Source organism: Molossus molossus, unplaced genomic scaffold (genome assembly GCF_014108415.1).
Source record: "Molossus molossus isolate mMolMol1 unplaced genomic scaffold, mMolMol1.p scaffold_m16_p_3, whole genome shotgun sequence".
NCBI lineage: Eukaryota > Metazoa > Chordata > Mammalia > Chiroptera > Molossidae > Molossus > Molossus molossus.
The window spans coordinates 105,201,917-105,216,358 of NW_023425366.1; the positions used below are offsets into that span (position 1 = coordinate 105,201,917).

Here is a 14,442-nt window from a genome sequence, read left to right on the forward strand (position 1 = left end):
CTACCTAGGGTTACGGTACACAGCACAGTGCCTTGTCAGTAGAAAATGGTTAACAAATGAATGCCTGGCAGCTTTGTTAACCCGGTGTTCCATCCTTTTGTACCAAAGGATCAAAATAGCAAAGCTGAGCCCTGGCCGGTTTGGCTCAGCGGTTAGAGCGTCGGCCTGAGGTCCGGAGAGACCCGGGTTCGGTTCCCGCTAAGGGCACGTACCTTGGTTGCAGTTTGTCCCCAGCCGTGGTTGGGTCGTGTGGGTGGCAACCACTCGATGTGTCGCTTTCACGTCGATGTTTCTCTCTCTCTCTCTCTCCCTCTCACTCTATCTGAACAAAATATCGAAAAATGTCCTCGGATGAGGATAAAAAAAACAAAAACAAAATAGCAAAGCTGATATTTGTTGCCCACCTATCAGGGATTTTCCTGTCCTTAACAAAAATAAAGGCAAAATAATAATGAATTAGATCTTCCAGTCTTTGTTTTCTAAAAAGTCAAAATAGACCATTACCCTTTTTACATTGCCCTTCAACACTGCCATTCACTGCAAATTCTCCCATATAGTTATTTCTTTCATAGTTTAAGATTGTTTATTTTTTTCCTGGCCGATGTGGCTAACTGGTTGAGCGTCATCCCATGGACTGAGAGGTCCTGGTTCGATCCTTGGTCAGGGCACATGCCTGGGTTGCAGGCCTGATTCCCAGTAGGAGGTATGCAGGAGGCAGCCGCGGTCAATGTATCTCTCACATTAATGTGTCTCTCTGTCTAAAGAATCAATAAAAACATTTTTTTTTCTTTTATCCTCACTCGAGGACATTTTTCCATATTTTGTTCAGATAGAGTGGGAGGTGGAGAGAGGAAAAGAGAAAGAGAAACATCAATGTGAAAGGGACACATCCAGTGGCTGCCACCCGCACGACCAACCAGGGCTGGGAACAAACTGCAACCGATGCATGTGCCCTTAGCGGGAACCGAATCCGGGTCTCTGTGGACCACAGGCCAACGCTCTAACTGCTGAGCCAACTGGCCAGGGTAATAAAAAAAATTTTTAAAAAAGATTGTTTACTGTTTAGACTGCTTTCTTTCTTTTTTTTTAATCCTCACTTGAGGACATTTCTCCATTTTTTTGTCCAGATAGAGTGGGAAGGAGAGGGAGGAAGAGAGAGAGCAACATCGACGTGAAAGGGACACATCGAGTGGCTGCCACCCGCACAACCCCACCAGAGCCGGGGACAAACTGCAACCGAGGTACATGCCCTTATCAGGATCCGAACCCAGGTCTCTCTGTACCGCAGGCCGACGCTCTAACCGCTGAGCCAAACCGGCCAGTGCTGTTTAGACTGCTTTCTAATGACACATGGGAGAACATTATTTTCATTATTAGGATGCTTTATATTACACACAGGGTATGATGTTTTGAGTTTTCCTACAGGCAGATAATTACACTTAAATTCTTGATACACTTCAGTTCTTGGATCAAAATATTTTTATGTCCCCCAACCTAGGTGTCCCATTCATTTCTGATGCCTTATCACCATCACTTCTATCAGAGTTTTAAGGCTCCTTTGACTTTGTGGCTCTGAGTCATCCTTTATTTTCTATTTTCTGAAATGAATAACCAAATGGGGTAAAAGGAAACAAGGATACATTCTGAAAAGATGGTTTTGATTTTCAGACTTTATAATTCCCACATTGCCTTATAATGAAGGGAATGTATCCTTGCAAAGAATCTTTCAGTGATCAACACAAATTATGTATCTGTCAGGCCCATTTCTTAAGTCCTAACGTTCTAGCACAGAACACATTTGTTCTACTCAATATGGCTAAACTGTATTTCAAATGGATTCATTTTTCTTGCAGATACTACTTTTTTAGAACACTGTACCAATGGAGTGTTCAAGGTGAGCTAAAGCATTGTAAAAACAGCTGATTAATGCATTCTTTGTGTTTATAGAACTGAAAGCAGTAACACCTTTTTCATTAATTCTTGACAATCACATACATCATAAACCGACAGGAATTCCAGGAACTATCTCCAAGAATTCTGCCTGTGTTGTCTATAAGTTATATATAATTTAAGAGAGAAAGAATCAACTCAGTACACCTGTAGAAATAAATTTCCAGTATGAGGTTATTTCAAGAACAGTTTATAAGAGTGGATTCATTTAGCTTCTTTTTTGAAATGTAATACTGCAGTTTAACAATGATGGCAGCACAACTTCCACAGGTAACTTCTACATTTATTTTATACCAAAAAAGTTATGTGCAACAAATAAACATTCTTACATATTTACATTTGTGTTTGTTGTTGTTTTTTTTTTACCAGTTAGCAAAACTGTCCTAATCTCTGATAAAGAATATTCCTATCTATATTAAAGGGGAAATCTGCCCAGTGAACTCCATTTAAATTAATGTTTACTCTGGAGTTTAAAGCACTAGTAATAAATATTTTTGATGGAACATACTATACAGGCCATATACCTCATACTTAGGCCATGCTTAATACAGTTTTAGAATAAAACATTCACCTTTTCTGGGCCAATTTGTCAAAAACATGTTTAACTAAGTGGCCTGCCCCGCCACACACACACCCCTTTTATTTTAGTGTAGGGTAGTTCTCACAGATTAGGAATCATACGTGCTGCCCAACATATCTGAATAGGGATGTTTGACCGGTGCTTGCATGTTGGGGGAAACACATGAGGACGAAGGTTGCATGTTAGGTGCTCCCTCCCAAATAGGTCACCAAAAAAAATACAGTGAGTTTCTCATTGGCATCTGTTTAATACTGATTTTCAAGGTCAGCGGTCCCTGGTGTCGAGCAGTGGTACCGATCAATCTAAGTCATGAAGTAATTGCTGAAGGTAACTTGGTACTTTTGCTGAGGTTTTAAAAGTAAATATAAATGAAATATAAGTAAACTAAAGCCAACAAATAATTTTAAATTAATTCCACTGCAGTCTTGGTCCTCTATCCTTCCTAGTAGGTTCAAAGATCTCTTGTACCAAAAGGTCTTTGTCTCTTCGAATGAAAATAATCAATGCTTTCACCTCTTTAAAGGAATGGATTTATGGAGAGGTTATATACATCAAGTAAAAGTAATATCTGGCACACAGCTAGCTAAACCTGATTTATTTCCCCATAAGTTTACCTTCACTGACAGCAACTAGCTGCAATGAAAAACCAAATGAGTTCTCCAAACCACTGAGATTCCCTAGAACTTGTCATCTAACCACAACGTCTCATATTTCTTCAAATGAGGTGACTACCAAGTCAGCAAGAGGCTTCATTTGTTACAAATCATTTAAAAAATCAAGAAGCATGGAGTTACTGCTAAAACAGAAATTCAATTTTTCCCCTAATCTGCTCTTCAATGTTGGTGGCTAGTAATTTTGCAGGGTTTAAACATTCAGTGTAAAATAGTCATAACAATCCTCAGATTTTATAACACGGTGTTTGCTCCCCCTCCTGGGGCGACGGAGCGGGTGCAGAGGGGAGCCTAAACTCTTCCAGGGCACAGGTGCCTAATCACACCCACAGGTCTGTTGCTACTGAGGTGCTGGCGTTACACAGCTGGTAGTTCAGGCAGCACCTGCTCATCGCTCAGTGAGAAAAGGGTAGTAATTCTGGGTCACAGGAATGTGGCAATTTTTTTTATACAACTGAAACAGTGGTGTTTTCCCCTAGGCTTAGGAAAACAGGAAAAACTTGGAGGGTCTGGCTGAACATTTATACATTTTCTCTTTGAATGAAGACAGATATTTTCAAGAGTGCAACATCAAGACAAGCTTTAACTCTACTCTGCTGATTGATACAAAATATGAAAAAAAAAACTTTCAATTGGGACACAGGGAACTTGTTTAGCACAACCAGTGTTATATATACCACAGAAGTCTTAACTGTTAAGCCATTTCCACTGAAGCTTAGAAAAGAGAACCAGAACATTTCTTGGTAGGACTGGAAGGACTTCTACATGACCTCATCATACAGTTCACTTCAACATTAGGACTCGTTTCTCCATAAATACGAGACATCTAATCAATGCTTTCTAGCGCTCTTTAACTACAGAAATAAGAACATACATAATAAAACAGGCATTGAAATATTCACATTCATGGGAAAACATCAGCCTGGATGAAATCTGAATTAAGCTCTCATTTTACAAACTGGGTTAAACTCATTGATAGTTCATTACAATTCAGATTTGATACCTGCCTTGGACCAGAAGAGCACATTGCATCATATGAAGTCAGCTGGGAACAGTTGCTGGCTACACATCCAGTTGCAGAGCAGAGCCTGTCCCCTCCTTGCCAAAAGGCAGATAAAGCACTTAAATTACTGGTCTATTTTTAACATAATGATTAATCAAATGGAAAGCAAAAATATTGCTACCACTCAAGTAGTAGGAATAAAATGATCATACAGAAGCTTTGTATAGAATGCAAGTTGTCTACTTCATGCGAAGGGAGGGAGGGAGGAAGGAAGGACACTTCTGCCCAAGTTCAACACACAAAAATATTTGGTTTGAGATTTAAGACAGAAGGCACTTTTAACATTTTGATATAAGATGTTAACCTTATAGAAACATACTGTCACAATTTTATTTGGGTTTATTCAAATAATTTTTTTAAATGCTATATTTGTGTAGTTACTAGAAAGAGTAGTGACAACATTGTTGTATTTCACCTTCAGGTATTTCTACCTGTAGTACTCCTCCCAATTAAGCAAACTGAGCAGTGTGTCAGCCCTAGTTTACAAATCCATTATCTGACTATAACAGGGGTGGGGAATGTCTGGCTCACAGGCTGCATACGGCCCGCAAAATCAATACCAGCTAACATCACATACCTCACCAAATCAGCCTGGCCAAATATAGCAGGCTAATTTTTAAGTTGATAATTTTGTATGGTCCAAAAATGATGTAATAAATACCCAAATGGCCCTTGGCAGAAAAAATGTTCCCCACCCCTGAACAATTAAATTAGAAATCTGATTAGTGCAGAAAGAAACAGGGAAAACGCATAGAGCTACCCAAGAGCCAACCTATTCTGGAGCAACTGGGCTTACACTGGTTATTTCAAAGCCATAATACTGTTTGTTTCACTGGCACCAATGTTAAGGAAAAACATCTGAGTGAAAATTGAACAGCTGTCAGAGACTTTACCTTAAAATTTCATATTGATATTTCCAGCGTTTCTCCAAAGAAATGTACACATTTTCCCATCTTAGTGTCCTGAAGGCCTTGGACTTGATGGTTTGGTCACATGACTCACTCTGTAAGGTAGAACCGATCCAGTTTTACGACTAGACACAAGTTTGACATGAATGTCCAAATAGTTTCTTCCTTGCAGAAGGAGGAGATGAAAGGGAACCAACTACCCTATTATTTTTGCTGGCAATGCTGGATCCATCGCTGTCAGTACTTTTCACAAGATGCTCTGTATGCACTTAACTGTTTTCACTTTTTCTTCCGTCAGTGTTGAGCTGACAATTCTTCATTGCTACACTTCAACTAAACAGTACAGTAAGTTCTGCAGGGATGGATCCAATATTTCTACCTTTATTTACAAATACATTCTAGTTGACTACGTGTTTAAATCCATCGGCTAAAAACATATCACATATTGTAAACATGGCAATACTTATTACAGTATCTATTCTAAAATATTTTCATGTCATGATCACATTTGTTATACCTGAAATTGAATTTATGCACATTGGAGATCACTAGCAATGGTTGCTCACTTTACAACTGAGGGCTGCATTTAATTATTTCAGAAACATCTTCAAAGTAAAGTTAAAGCTTGTCTTTGATTGGCTCGGTGTATACTCTTTTTTTTGTATCCATATTTAAAATGAAGATTGACACAGAAAATACCCTTCTCATTTACAAGATTTTAAAAAATCAGTTTAAGATTCTTAGGGAAAGTGTCTGTTGTGAAGAATTAAAAAAAAAAAAAATGCTGCAAAATTAACTTAATGGAAAAGGGACTTCGGACTGTCAGTTTCGAGTTCGTCAGGCTGTCAGTCCTGCTTGGGCTGTAGTTGCCGTTTCCACGCCTCATTCAAGTAAACTAGTCGTTTGTAGTTGATGATAAGAAGAATGAAGTTCAGCACATATGTGATGACGCAGATGATGCAAAATTCCTTCAGCACAAAGTACAGAATGTAGGCCAGGTACAAAGACCCTACCACAGACACGATGGAGGATGTCATGAGGATTAAAGCTGCAACTGCACTTGCTGTCATGCCTGCAAGAGAAAGAGACGCTTGGCTCAGTAAGATCTTGACATTGGAAAGTTTAGTTAAAAGGTAACCTTTTATAATTTTCTGTCATTTGGAAATACTGATCTTACTGCAAAACCCTGAAATTTGAGAACAAACACTCCAGCCTATTTTGTTAAGATTATGCAGGTTGACTTTGCATACAGGATACCAATTTTATAGCTGCAATGTTTCTGACTTATCAATGTTCTAGATGACATATTACTTATTTCATAAACTAGCCTTAGTTAAGACACACAGAGAAAATATACTGACTTGCAATCACATTATGCAATGAAGCTGATTTGTAAAACTGACAGCCCCACTTTTCTTTGTGAATAAAGCAACCTTAGGACCACAACCTTTTCTTCCAAGCAGGACATGTTTTCCCTGGCCTTTTCACTATAGGCTCCCCACATGTGGGAAATAAAATTAGCTATCTCATTGAAACCAAATTTATCAAAAGTCCATAATGGGAGATGGCTGCACCAACATGCTGCTAAAGAAGGGACAAACAAACAACCCATGCGGAAAAGGCACACCCTGGAAGTTAAGGAAACCACATTTGGCCAGCTGACCATATGAGGAGCAAACCAGATCAAGAAAATAGGCAGTTATGTGTGCTAGTCTAAGGCCCTCATGAAAAAACTTGCCTGAAGTCTCGATGCTCTCTGACATCTTTCCGTGTGTTGTTTTGTAATTTCTTGCAGTCAACAGTATTGAGAACATATGCATTTATTTTCAAGGAGACAGCACCGCATATTAAGCTACCCTTTTATCCAACAGCTAATGGATAAGTATAACAGAAACAGAAAAAAAAACAAAAAAGAATAGGTGGTAGTAGGTTTGAAGAGGTGACTTAAGGATCTAAAATCCACGCTCCGCTCCGGTAAAGAGAAGTGGCCTGTGGAATGCAGCCTAGCCACAGGGGCCTGGCGCCCACGGCACCAGTCGTACTAAAGTACGAAGCTTTAAGAAGGCTCTTCACGACTAAGATGCTATTGGATTACTTATGCCAGGGAAGAGCAAATATGACCGGCCACCTGCTTCTGTAAATAAAGATTTACTGGAAGCCACCATACTCGTTGATTTACGTAATGCCCATCAATGCTTTTGCTTTCACACTACAATGGCTGAGCTGAGTAACTGTGACAGTCAGCAAAGCCCCAGTTATTTTCTATTTGGCTCTTTACTAAAAATGCTTGTTGACCTCACCTATGCTACACATCTAAAATTTCAAAAATTATGCTACCACCTTAATATCAACCTAACAAAGCTAGTTTCAAAATGATATGTACCAGTCTTTTCTTAACTGTAAAATTGGGATAATAACCATGACTACGTCCTAATGCCTTTGTGCAGATTAAAAGAACTAATAGGTTAAAACACTTAGAATGTTTATGTTTGCTTCATAAACAGTAGATATTAGTTAAATACTATTGTACCAAACTTGTCCCAATGTAATTAATGTAACTGGTGGCTTGGGATAAAACTCTCAATGGAATTTAAAATGTGCTATAACTCTAAATAGATGATTGTACAATCAAGCAATGGAATATTCTGCAGCTGTAAAAAAGAAATGTATTGCTATGGAAAGATTACCATGATATGTCAGTCAAGCAAAACAAAAAGCATGTAAAACAGTGTGTATAGCATTTGCCTTTTTTCTTTAAAGGAGGAAAATTAAGATTATGTATTTGTATTTTCTTGTATATGCCTAAGGAAACTCTGTAACAACAACCACCACCTACTAGTCAGGAATGGGAGGCAGTGGGAAGTAGGAAGAGGGGAACAAGGGTGGGACAGACTTTTCACTGTGCAGCATTTTTTTTTTTTGGTATGTACCCCTAGCGGAGCCAAACCTGGGACTCTCTGGACTGCAGGCTGACACTCCAACCACTGAGCCAAACCGGCCAGGGCCCGTGCAGCATTTTATACATTCTCTTTTTACTTTTGAACCGTGTGAATTAGCAATGAAAAAAACTAAATTAAAAATTCTATATCTCAACAACTTATAAGGAAGTGAAGATGATGTGCTCTGGAAACTGTAGATGAGCTCATATGTGGCTCCCATAGTAAAGACACTGAAATTACAAATGCATAAAATGTGAATAGACAAAAATACATGATACATATGACTTAAAATACCTATACATAATGATATTAAATACTATAAACAGAAATGTGTTTTACCTCTATCTCCAAAAATTAACATAGTCCGAAGCATTTCTTAGGCTATTTTAATTTGGGCTTAGAAATCCAAACAAAAAAATAAATGGAATAAAACGTGAAAGTCTCACCCCTAGCCCCCGACCACCAGACTTTCTTATGCATTTACATGCATATGTATAAACATCCTATGCCTATTACACCACAATTTGCTTTTTTTTTCACTAAACTATGCCTTTATCTTTTCGGGATACACAGGTAGACCTACCTACTTTCTCCTTTAACGGCTACACTATTCTCTAGTATGGATGAAACCTAATTTATTCAAATGTTATGTTTTGCTACGCTACTTCCAATTTTTTGCTACTTTACCTTTTATGTTTTTATTGATTTTTTAGAGAGAGAGGAGAGAGAGATAGAAGCACTGATGTTTAGAAAGAGAAAGATTGATTGGCTGTCTTCTGCAAACCCCCAACTGGGGATCTAGCCTACAACCCGGCATATGCTCTGAACGGGAATTGAACCAGGACCTCTCAGTCCTTGGGACGATGCTCAATCCACTGAGCCACACCGGCCAGGCCAATCTTTTGCTATTTTAAATTGCACTAATATGAATATCTTTGTGCATGTATTTGTATTTCTACAGAATATATAAATACAGGCTTAAACACACTTGATAGGATTATTGAGAAAAATTTAGATTCACAATTTGCTTCATTAGAAGTCAACTTCGACCAGACAGAAGAGCACAGAAGAACTGTCAGATGATAGGATGAAATAATAACAAATGAAATGCAAGAGCAAAAATAAATGAATTTCACTTAAAAGTATAAAAGCTTATACAATCAAAATTCACAAAACTAACATAAAAAAAGATAAAGAATGGGTTAAATGTTTGTAACAAATATGAAAGTGGACTATAATCAGGATCCTAATAACTAAACTGGCAATTAAAGGAAATTAAAATGTAGTAAGATAAAAATAATACCTACTAATATGTAACTATTAAATTAGGTATTTTACAGAAAACAGTTTTTAAAAATGAAGGTGATAAACCCTTGGGGAAACCTGACAATTGAGGGAAAAGCAGTTAGCTAACATTTATTAAATCCCATTTTAAAATCTGTTTTTTGACTCGTTCATCCCATGTTTGGAAATGTACTCTATGGAAACAATTCAAAGAGGGAAGGTTGTGTGTATGAGATTTTAAACAAAGATGATCACAGTGTTATTTAGACATAAAAAAACCTTGAAACCTGATGTCAACAATAACAAAACATTTAAGAGGACAGAGTATAATAGTTTATATAAAAATAAGTGAAAAAAGCAAAAGACAATAGAAATAGCGGATATGTAAAGGCGATGGAATTATGAATATCAATAACCATTAATGCATTCCCAAAGCATATATTTTAAAATAGCTAGTGAGTATATAAAATAGTAAGGAGAAAGGTTTTTGAGAAGACTGGAGTAATAATTTCCCTGAATGGGGCTGGTTTGTATAGACATCATGGGATGCTGCTATCACTGATTAAACACCAACAGATACCAAGTTCAGCATTAGCGTCATCAAAATTATTGTGAACCAAGTTTCACAACACAAAAATGAGTAACTAATGGTTCTATTATTAACATATGCTTTTATTTAATAGAAAGACACACTTCAGGGCAAAGACACAAAGTACTAAATGAAATGTAACAAAAAAGCTTTATTTTTTTAAATTGCTATGTAATACTTACCAAGTAATAACTGTAGTATATAAAATACAAGTCCAAAGACACTGTTTGGCTGGTTTAATACACCATCCTTTCCAAAAATGGTACCCAAAAGACCAAATCCTCGACCCCATCTGTAAAATAAGGAAAACCAGTAACCCTATATTTGAGTTTTCCTATTTTGAAAAATGTAAAATTATCTGAAAATATTATGCCAACATACCCACCCAAATCTCTAAACTGTCAATTTATATATAGTCTCTTTTCCCAAAGGTAGGACAAAGTATTCTTTTTCTGATGGCATTAGTCTTTGCAGACGAAGGGCTCCCTCAAAAATTTTTATTTATGGATTGACTTGAGAAAGAGAGAAACAGTGATTTGTTGTTCCACTTATTTATGCATCCATTGGTTGATTCTTATATGTAACCTGAAACCTTGATGTATCGGGACGAAGCTCTAACCAACGGGGCTACCTGGCTAGGGTCAGGCTCTCTCAATTTCAGCTAGTCTCAGCAGCGACACCATTGACATTTTGGGCTAATTCTTTGCGGTGGGGGCAGGTCAGTGCATCACAGGGTGCTTAGCAGTATCCTTGGCCCTGCCCACCATATGCTAGTAGTGCCCTGCCAGCTGTGACAACCAAAAGTGTCTTTAACCATTGCCAACTGTCCTCCGGGGGCAAAACCACCCCCAGTTGAAAGCCACTGATATAAGTAGTCCTACTTGTTAATTCAAAGTATGTAGACAGAGAGGCAGGTCCAAAAGGTGGTTAAGGAAGATGCTGAACTTGCCCCTCCTTAGAACACACCCATTATACATCTATATTTAGAGCAATTCCTCCTGAGAGACAACTGAGAGCCCACTGTACAGCTTCTGCGCGACAAACAATAGAGAGACCACAAAGAAAAGGCTGTGGAAACTCTCTGGCCAGAGGAACCAGTGAGCACCATCGTTTATATTTCCCCTACATTGAATAGCAGGCGGGAGCTCTATCCAGGTTCTCTGGCCAACCTGCAGAGCTGCGGTAGCATGTACACAGCCAATTCTCCTAGAGTTAGCTCTAGCAGGAACAGGAGGGTAACATAGCATGAGTACAAGAGGGCCCTCCACCCTGGCTGATCCAGTGTGTATGGCAGGGTTCTGGAGAGAGTACGGAGCTAGCAAAATGCTGTGGTACCCGCTGGTAGGTCTGCCTGTCCATAGAAACTGAAAAAACAATGGGGTGCTGCCACACATGCATATGGGGCTGCCCCACTGGGAGACAGTGTGGAGCTAGCAAAGCATACGGTACCCACACACAGCGCTGCTCTGCATGGGGCCCACTGCACGCAGCTGGCTCCATCCAGAAGAAGTGTGAAGCTTGTAGGGTTTTGTGACGTCCTCACTCAGAGCAGCCCTGCCCAGACCCAGTCAGGCAACAACAGCAGGATACATGCCCACACCAGACAGCCCCGCCCTAAATCCACTGCTGGCCAGGCAGCACATGAGGCACCCCACACCCCATTACAACCAGCCTGCCAAACCATTTGGTACACAGTCTACACAGAGGCTACTTTTCAAGATTGGGAGAGACAGGTATTTTATCTAACTCACAGGGATAAACACAGAAGGTCAAACAAAATGAGACAGAATATGCCCCAATGCACAAAGGAAAAAAACCACAACAATAAAATAATAAAAAAAACTAACGAAACGGAGACTAGTAATTTGCCTGATATAGAACTGAAAGGAATGATCATAAGAATGCTCAACAGCCTGGCAGGTGTGGCTCGGTTAAGCATTGTCCCATGCACCAGGAGATCGCTGATTAGATTCCTGGTCAGGGCACATGCCTGGGTTGCAGGCTTGATCCACACTAGGGGGCACGCAGGAGGCAGCCGATCTATGTCTCGCTTTCACATGGATGTTTCTATCTCACTCTCCCTTTCCCTTCCTCTTTCTGAAATCAATAAAAACATTAAAATTTTAAAAAATCTTAAAAAAAAATGCTTAACAAACTTGAGAGTAGAACAGAGGAAATTCAAGGAGCACTTCAAAAAGTTAGAAAATGTAACAAAGAACTAATCAGAGATGAAGAATAAAATAACTGGAGTGTATAAGGGATCTCTGTGATAATATATATCAAGCACTCTAAAATTCGTATTACAGGAATTCCAGGAGGAAAAGAGACAGAGAAATGGGGCAGAAAGTATATTTGAAGAAACAATGGCTGAAAAACTTTCCTAATCTAAGGAAGGAAATAGATATCCAGGTCCAGGAAGCATAGAGTTCCAAACAAGATGAACCCAAAGAGGGCCACACCAAGACATGTTGTTATTAGAATGGAAAAAGTTTAAGGATGAAGAATCAGTCTTAAAGGCAGCAAGAATGAAAAAACAAGTCACATGCAAGGGAAACCGCATAAAGGCTATCAGCTGATTTCTCAGCAGCAACTCCATAGGCTAGAAGGAAGTAGCAGGAAATAAAGTGCTGAAAGAGGGGAACCTATAACCTTAGAAAACTATATCCAACAGGTTATCGTTCACAATTGAAGGAAAGATAAACAGTTTCCCAGACAAACAAAAAGTAAGGGAGTTCAACACTAAACTGATTTTCTAAGAAATATTGAAGGGTATTCTTCATGCAGAAAAAAGGTCATAACCAGAAATTGTTTTAAAATACAGGAAAGAAAAAATCTCACTGCTAAAGGAAAATATCTAATAAACACAATGAATCAACTACTTAAAAAGCTAATATAAAGGTTAAAAGACAAAAGTAGCAAAATTAACTGTAACTACATAAATAGGATATACATATAAAAAGATATAAAATATGTCAAAAACAAGATTTAAAATGTCATGTCAAAAACAAAGAGTGAGGGGAGTAAAAATGTAGTGCTTTTAGAATGCATTTGAATTTAAACGCATATCAACTTAAAACAGACTGCTTTAGATATAGATGGATATATATGAACCTCATAGTACCTGTAAACCAAAAACCTACAAATATACACAAAAAATACAGAGATAGTAATCTGATTGAAATACTAGAGAAAACCAACAAATTGAAGAGAGTGAGTCTGGCTGATGTGGCTCAGTAGTTGAGCTTCGACCCATGCACCAAGTTCGATTCCCGGTCAGGACACACGCCCAGGTTGTGGGCCTGATCCCCAGTGTGGGGCATGCAAGAGGCAGCCAATCTATGTTCTCTCTCATCAATGTTTCTATCTCTCTAAAAAAATCAATAAAGGAAAGAAAATTAAAATATTTTTAAAAAGAAAAGGGAGGGAGACAAAGTAAGAGAGAAAACAAAAACTACCAAAAAACAATTAACATAATGACAATAAGCACATACCTATCAATAGTTACTTTAAATGTAAATGTTCCAATCAAAACAAACAGGGTGGGAGAAAAGATTAAAAAAAAAACAAGACCTTCCCTGGCCAGTTTGGCTCAGCAGTTAAAGCCTTGGCCCATGGACCAAAGGGTTGCAGGTTTGATTAAGGTCAATGGCACATACCTGGGTTGCAGGTTCAATCCCTGTCCCCATTTGGGGTCATGCGGGAGGCAACCAATCTCTCTCTCTCTCTCTTCCCCCCATCTCACTCCCTCGTCCCTCCCTTCTATTTTTTTTTTTTTTTTTATCCTCACCCGAGGACATTTTTCCATTTTTTTGTTCAGATAGAGTGGGAGGGAGAGAGAGGAGAAGAGAGAGGACGAGAGAGAGAAAGAGAGAGAAACATCGACGTGAAAAAGACACATCGAGTGGCTGCCACCCGCACGACCAACCAGGGCTGGGGACAAACTGCAACCGAGGCACGCGCCCTTAGCGGGAACCAAACCCGGTCTCTCTGGACCACAGGCCGACATTCTAACCGCTGAGCCAAACCGGCCAGGGCCCTTCTATTCTCTTAAAAAATAAAATTAAAAAATGGAAAAATATCCTCAGGTGAGGATTTAAAAAAAAAAAAAAAAGAATGATATACAAATGCAATCATGCAGTACATAACCTTATGGAACTAGCTCTTATTCACTCAACAAATTCTCTTGCGATCCATTCAAGTTGTTGCATGCATCTGTAGTTTGTTTTTATCGCTAAGTAGCGTTCCCTGGTATGGATGTACCACAGTTTGTTTACCCATCTACCTGTTAAAGGACATCTGGGCTGTTCCGAGTTTTTTACTATTACAAATAAAGCTGCTATAAACACAGGTTTTAGGGTGCACATGTTTTCATTCCTCTGTGTTAAATGCCCAAGAGTGCAATTGTTAGGTCATATTGAAGTTGCAGTTTTCTTTTTTAAAAAATATGTTTATATTAAT

The 14,442-nt window shown here is 38.7% G+C and overlaps 1 protein-coding gene across 3 annotated transcripts in view; it reads right to left on the bottom strand.

Moving 5' to 3' along the window:
- The window catches only part of VKORC1L1 (vitamin K epoxide reductase complex subunit 1 like 1), a 108,341-nt gene that overhangs the window by 41,676 nt on the left and 52,223 nt on the right, over positions 1-14,442 (bottom strand). For 2 of the 3 annotated variants that reach the window (XM_036279017.1, XM_036279019.1), the window contains exons 2-4: positions 10,167-10,276; positions 5,690-6,244; positions 5,158-5,267 (exon numbers count right to left, since the gene is read on the bottom strand). In XM_036279017.1, the coding sequence (XP_036134910.1) occupies positions 6,018-6,244; positions 10,167-10,276 (337 nt within the window). In that variant the 3' untranslated portion in view covers positions 5,158-5,267; positions 5,690-6,017. Of the gene's footprint in view, positions 1-4,208; positions 4,300-5,157; positions 5,268-5,689; positions 6,245-10,166; positions 10,277-14,442 lie in introns of those variants that run through there. The other variant, XM_036279018.1, reaches the window with a different exon arrangement.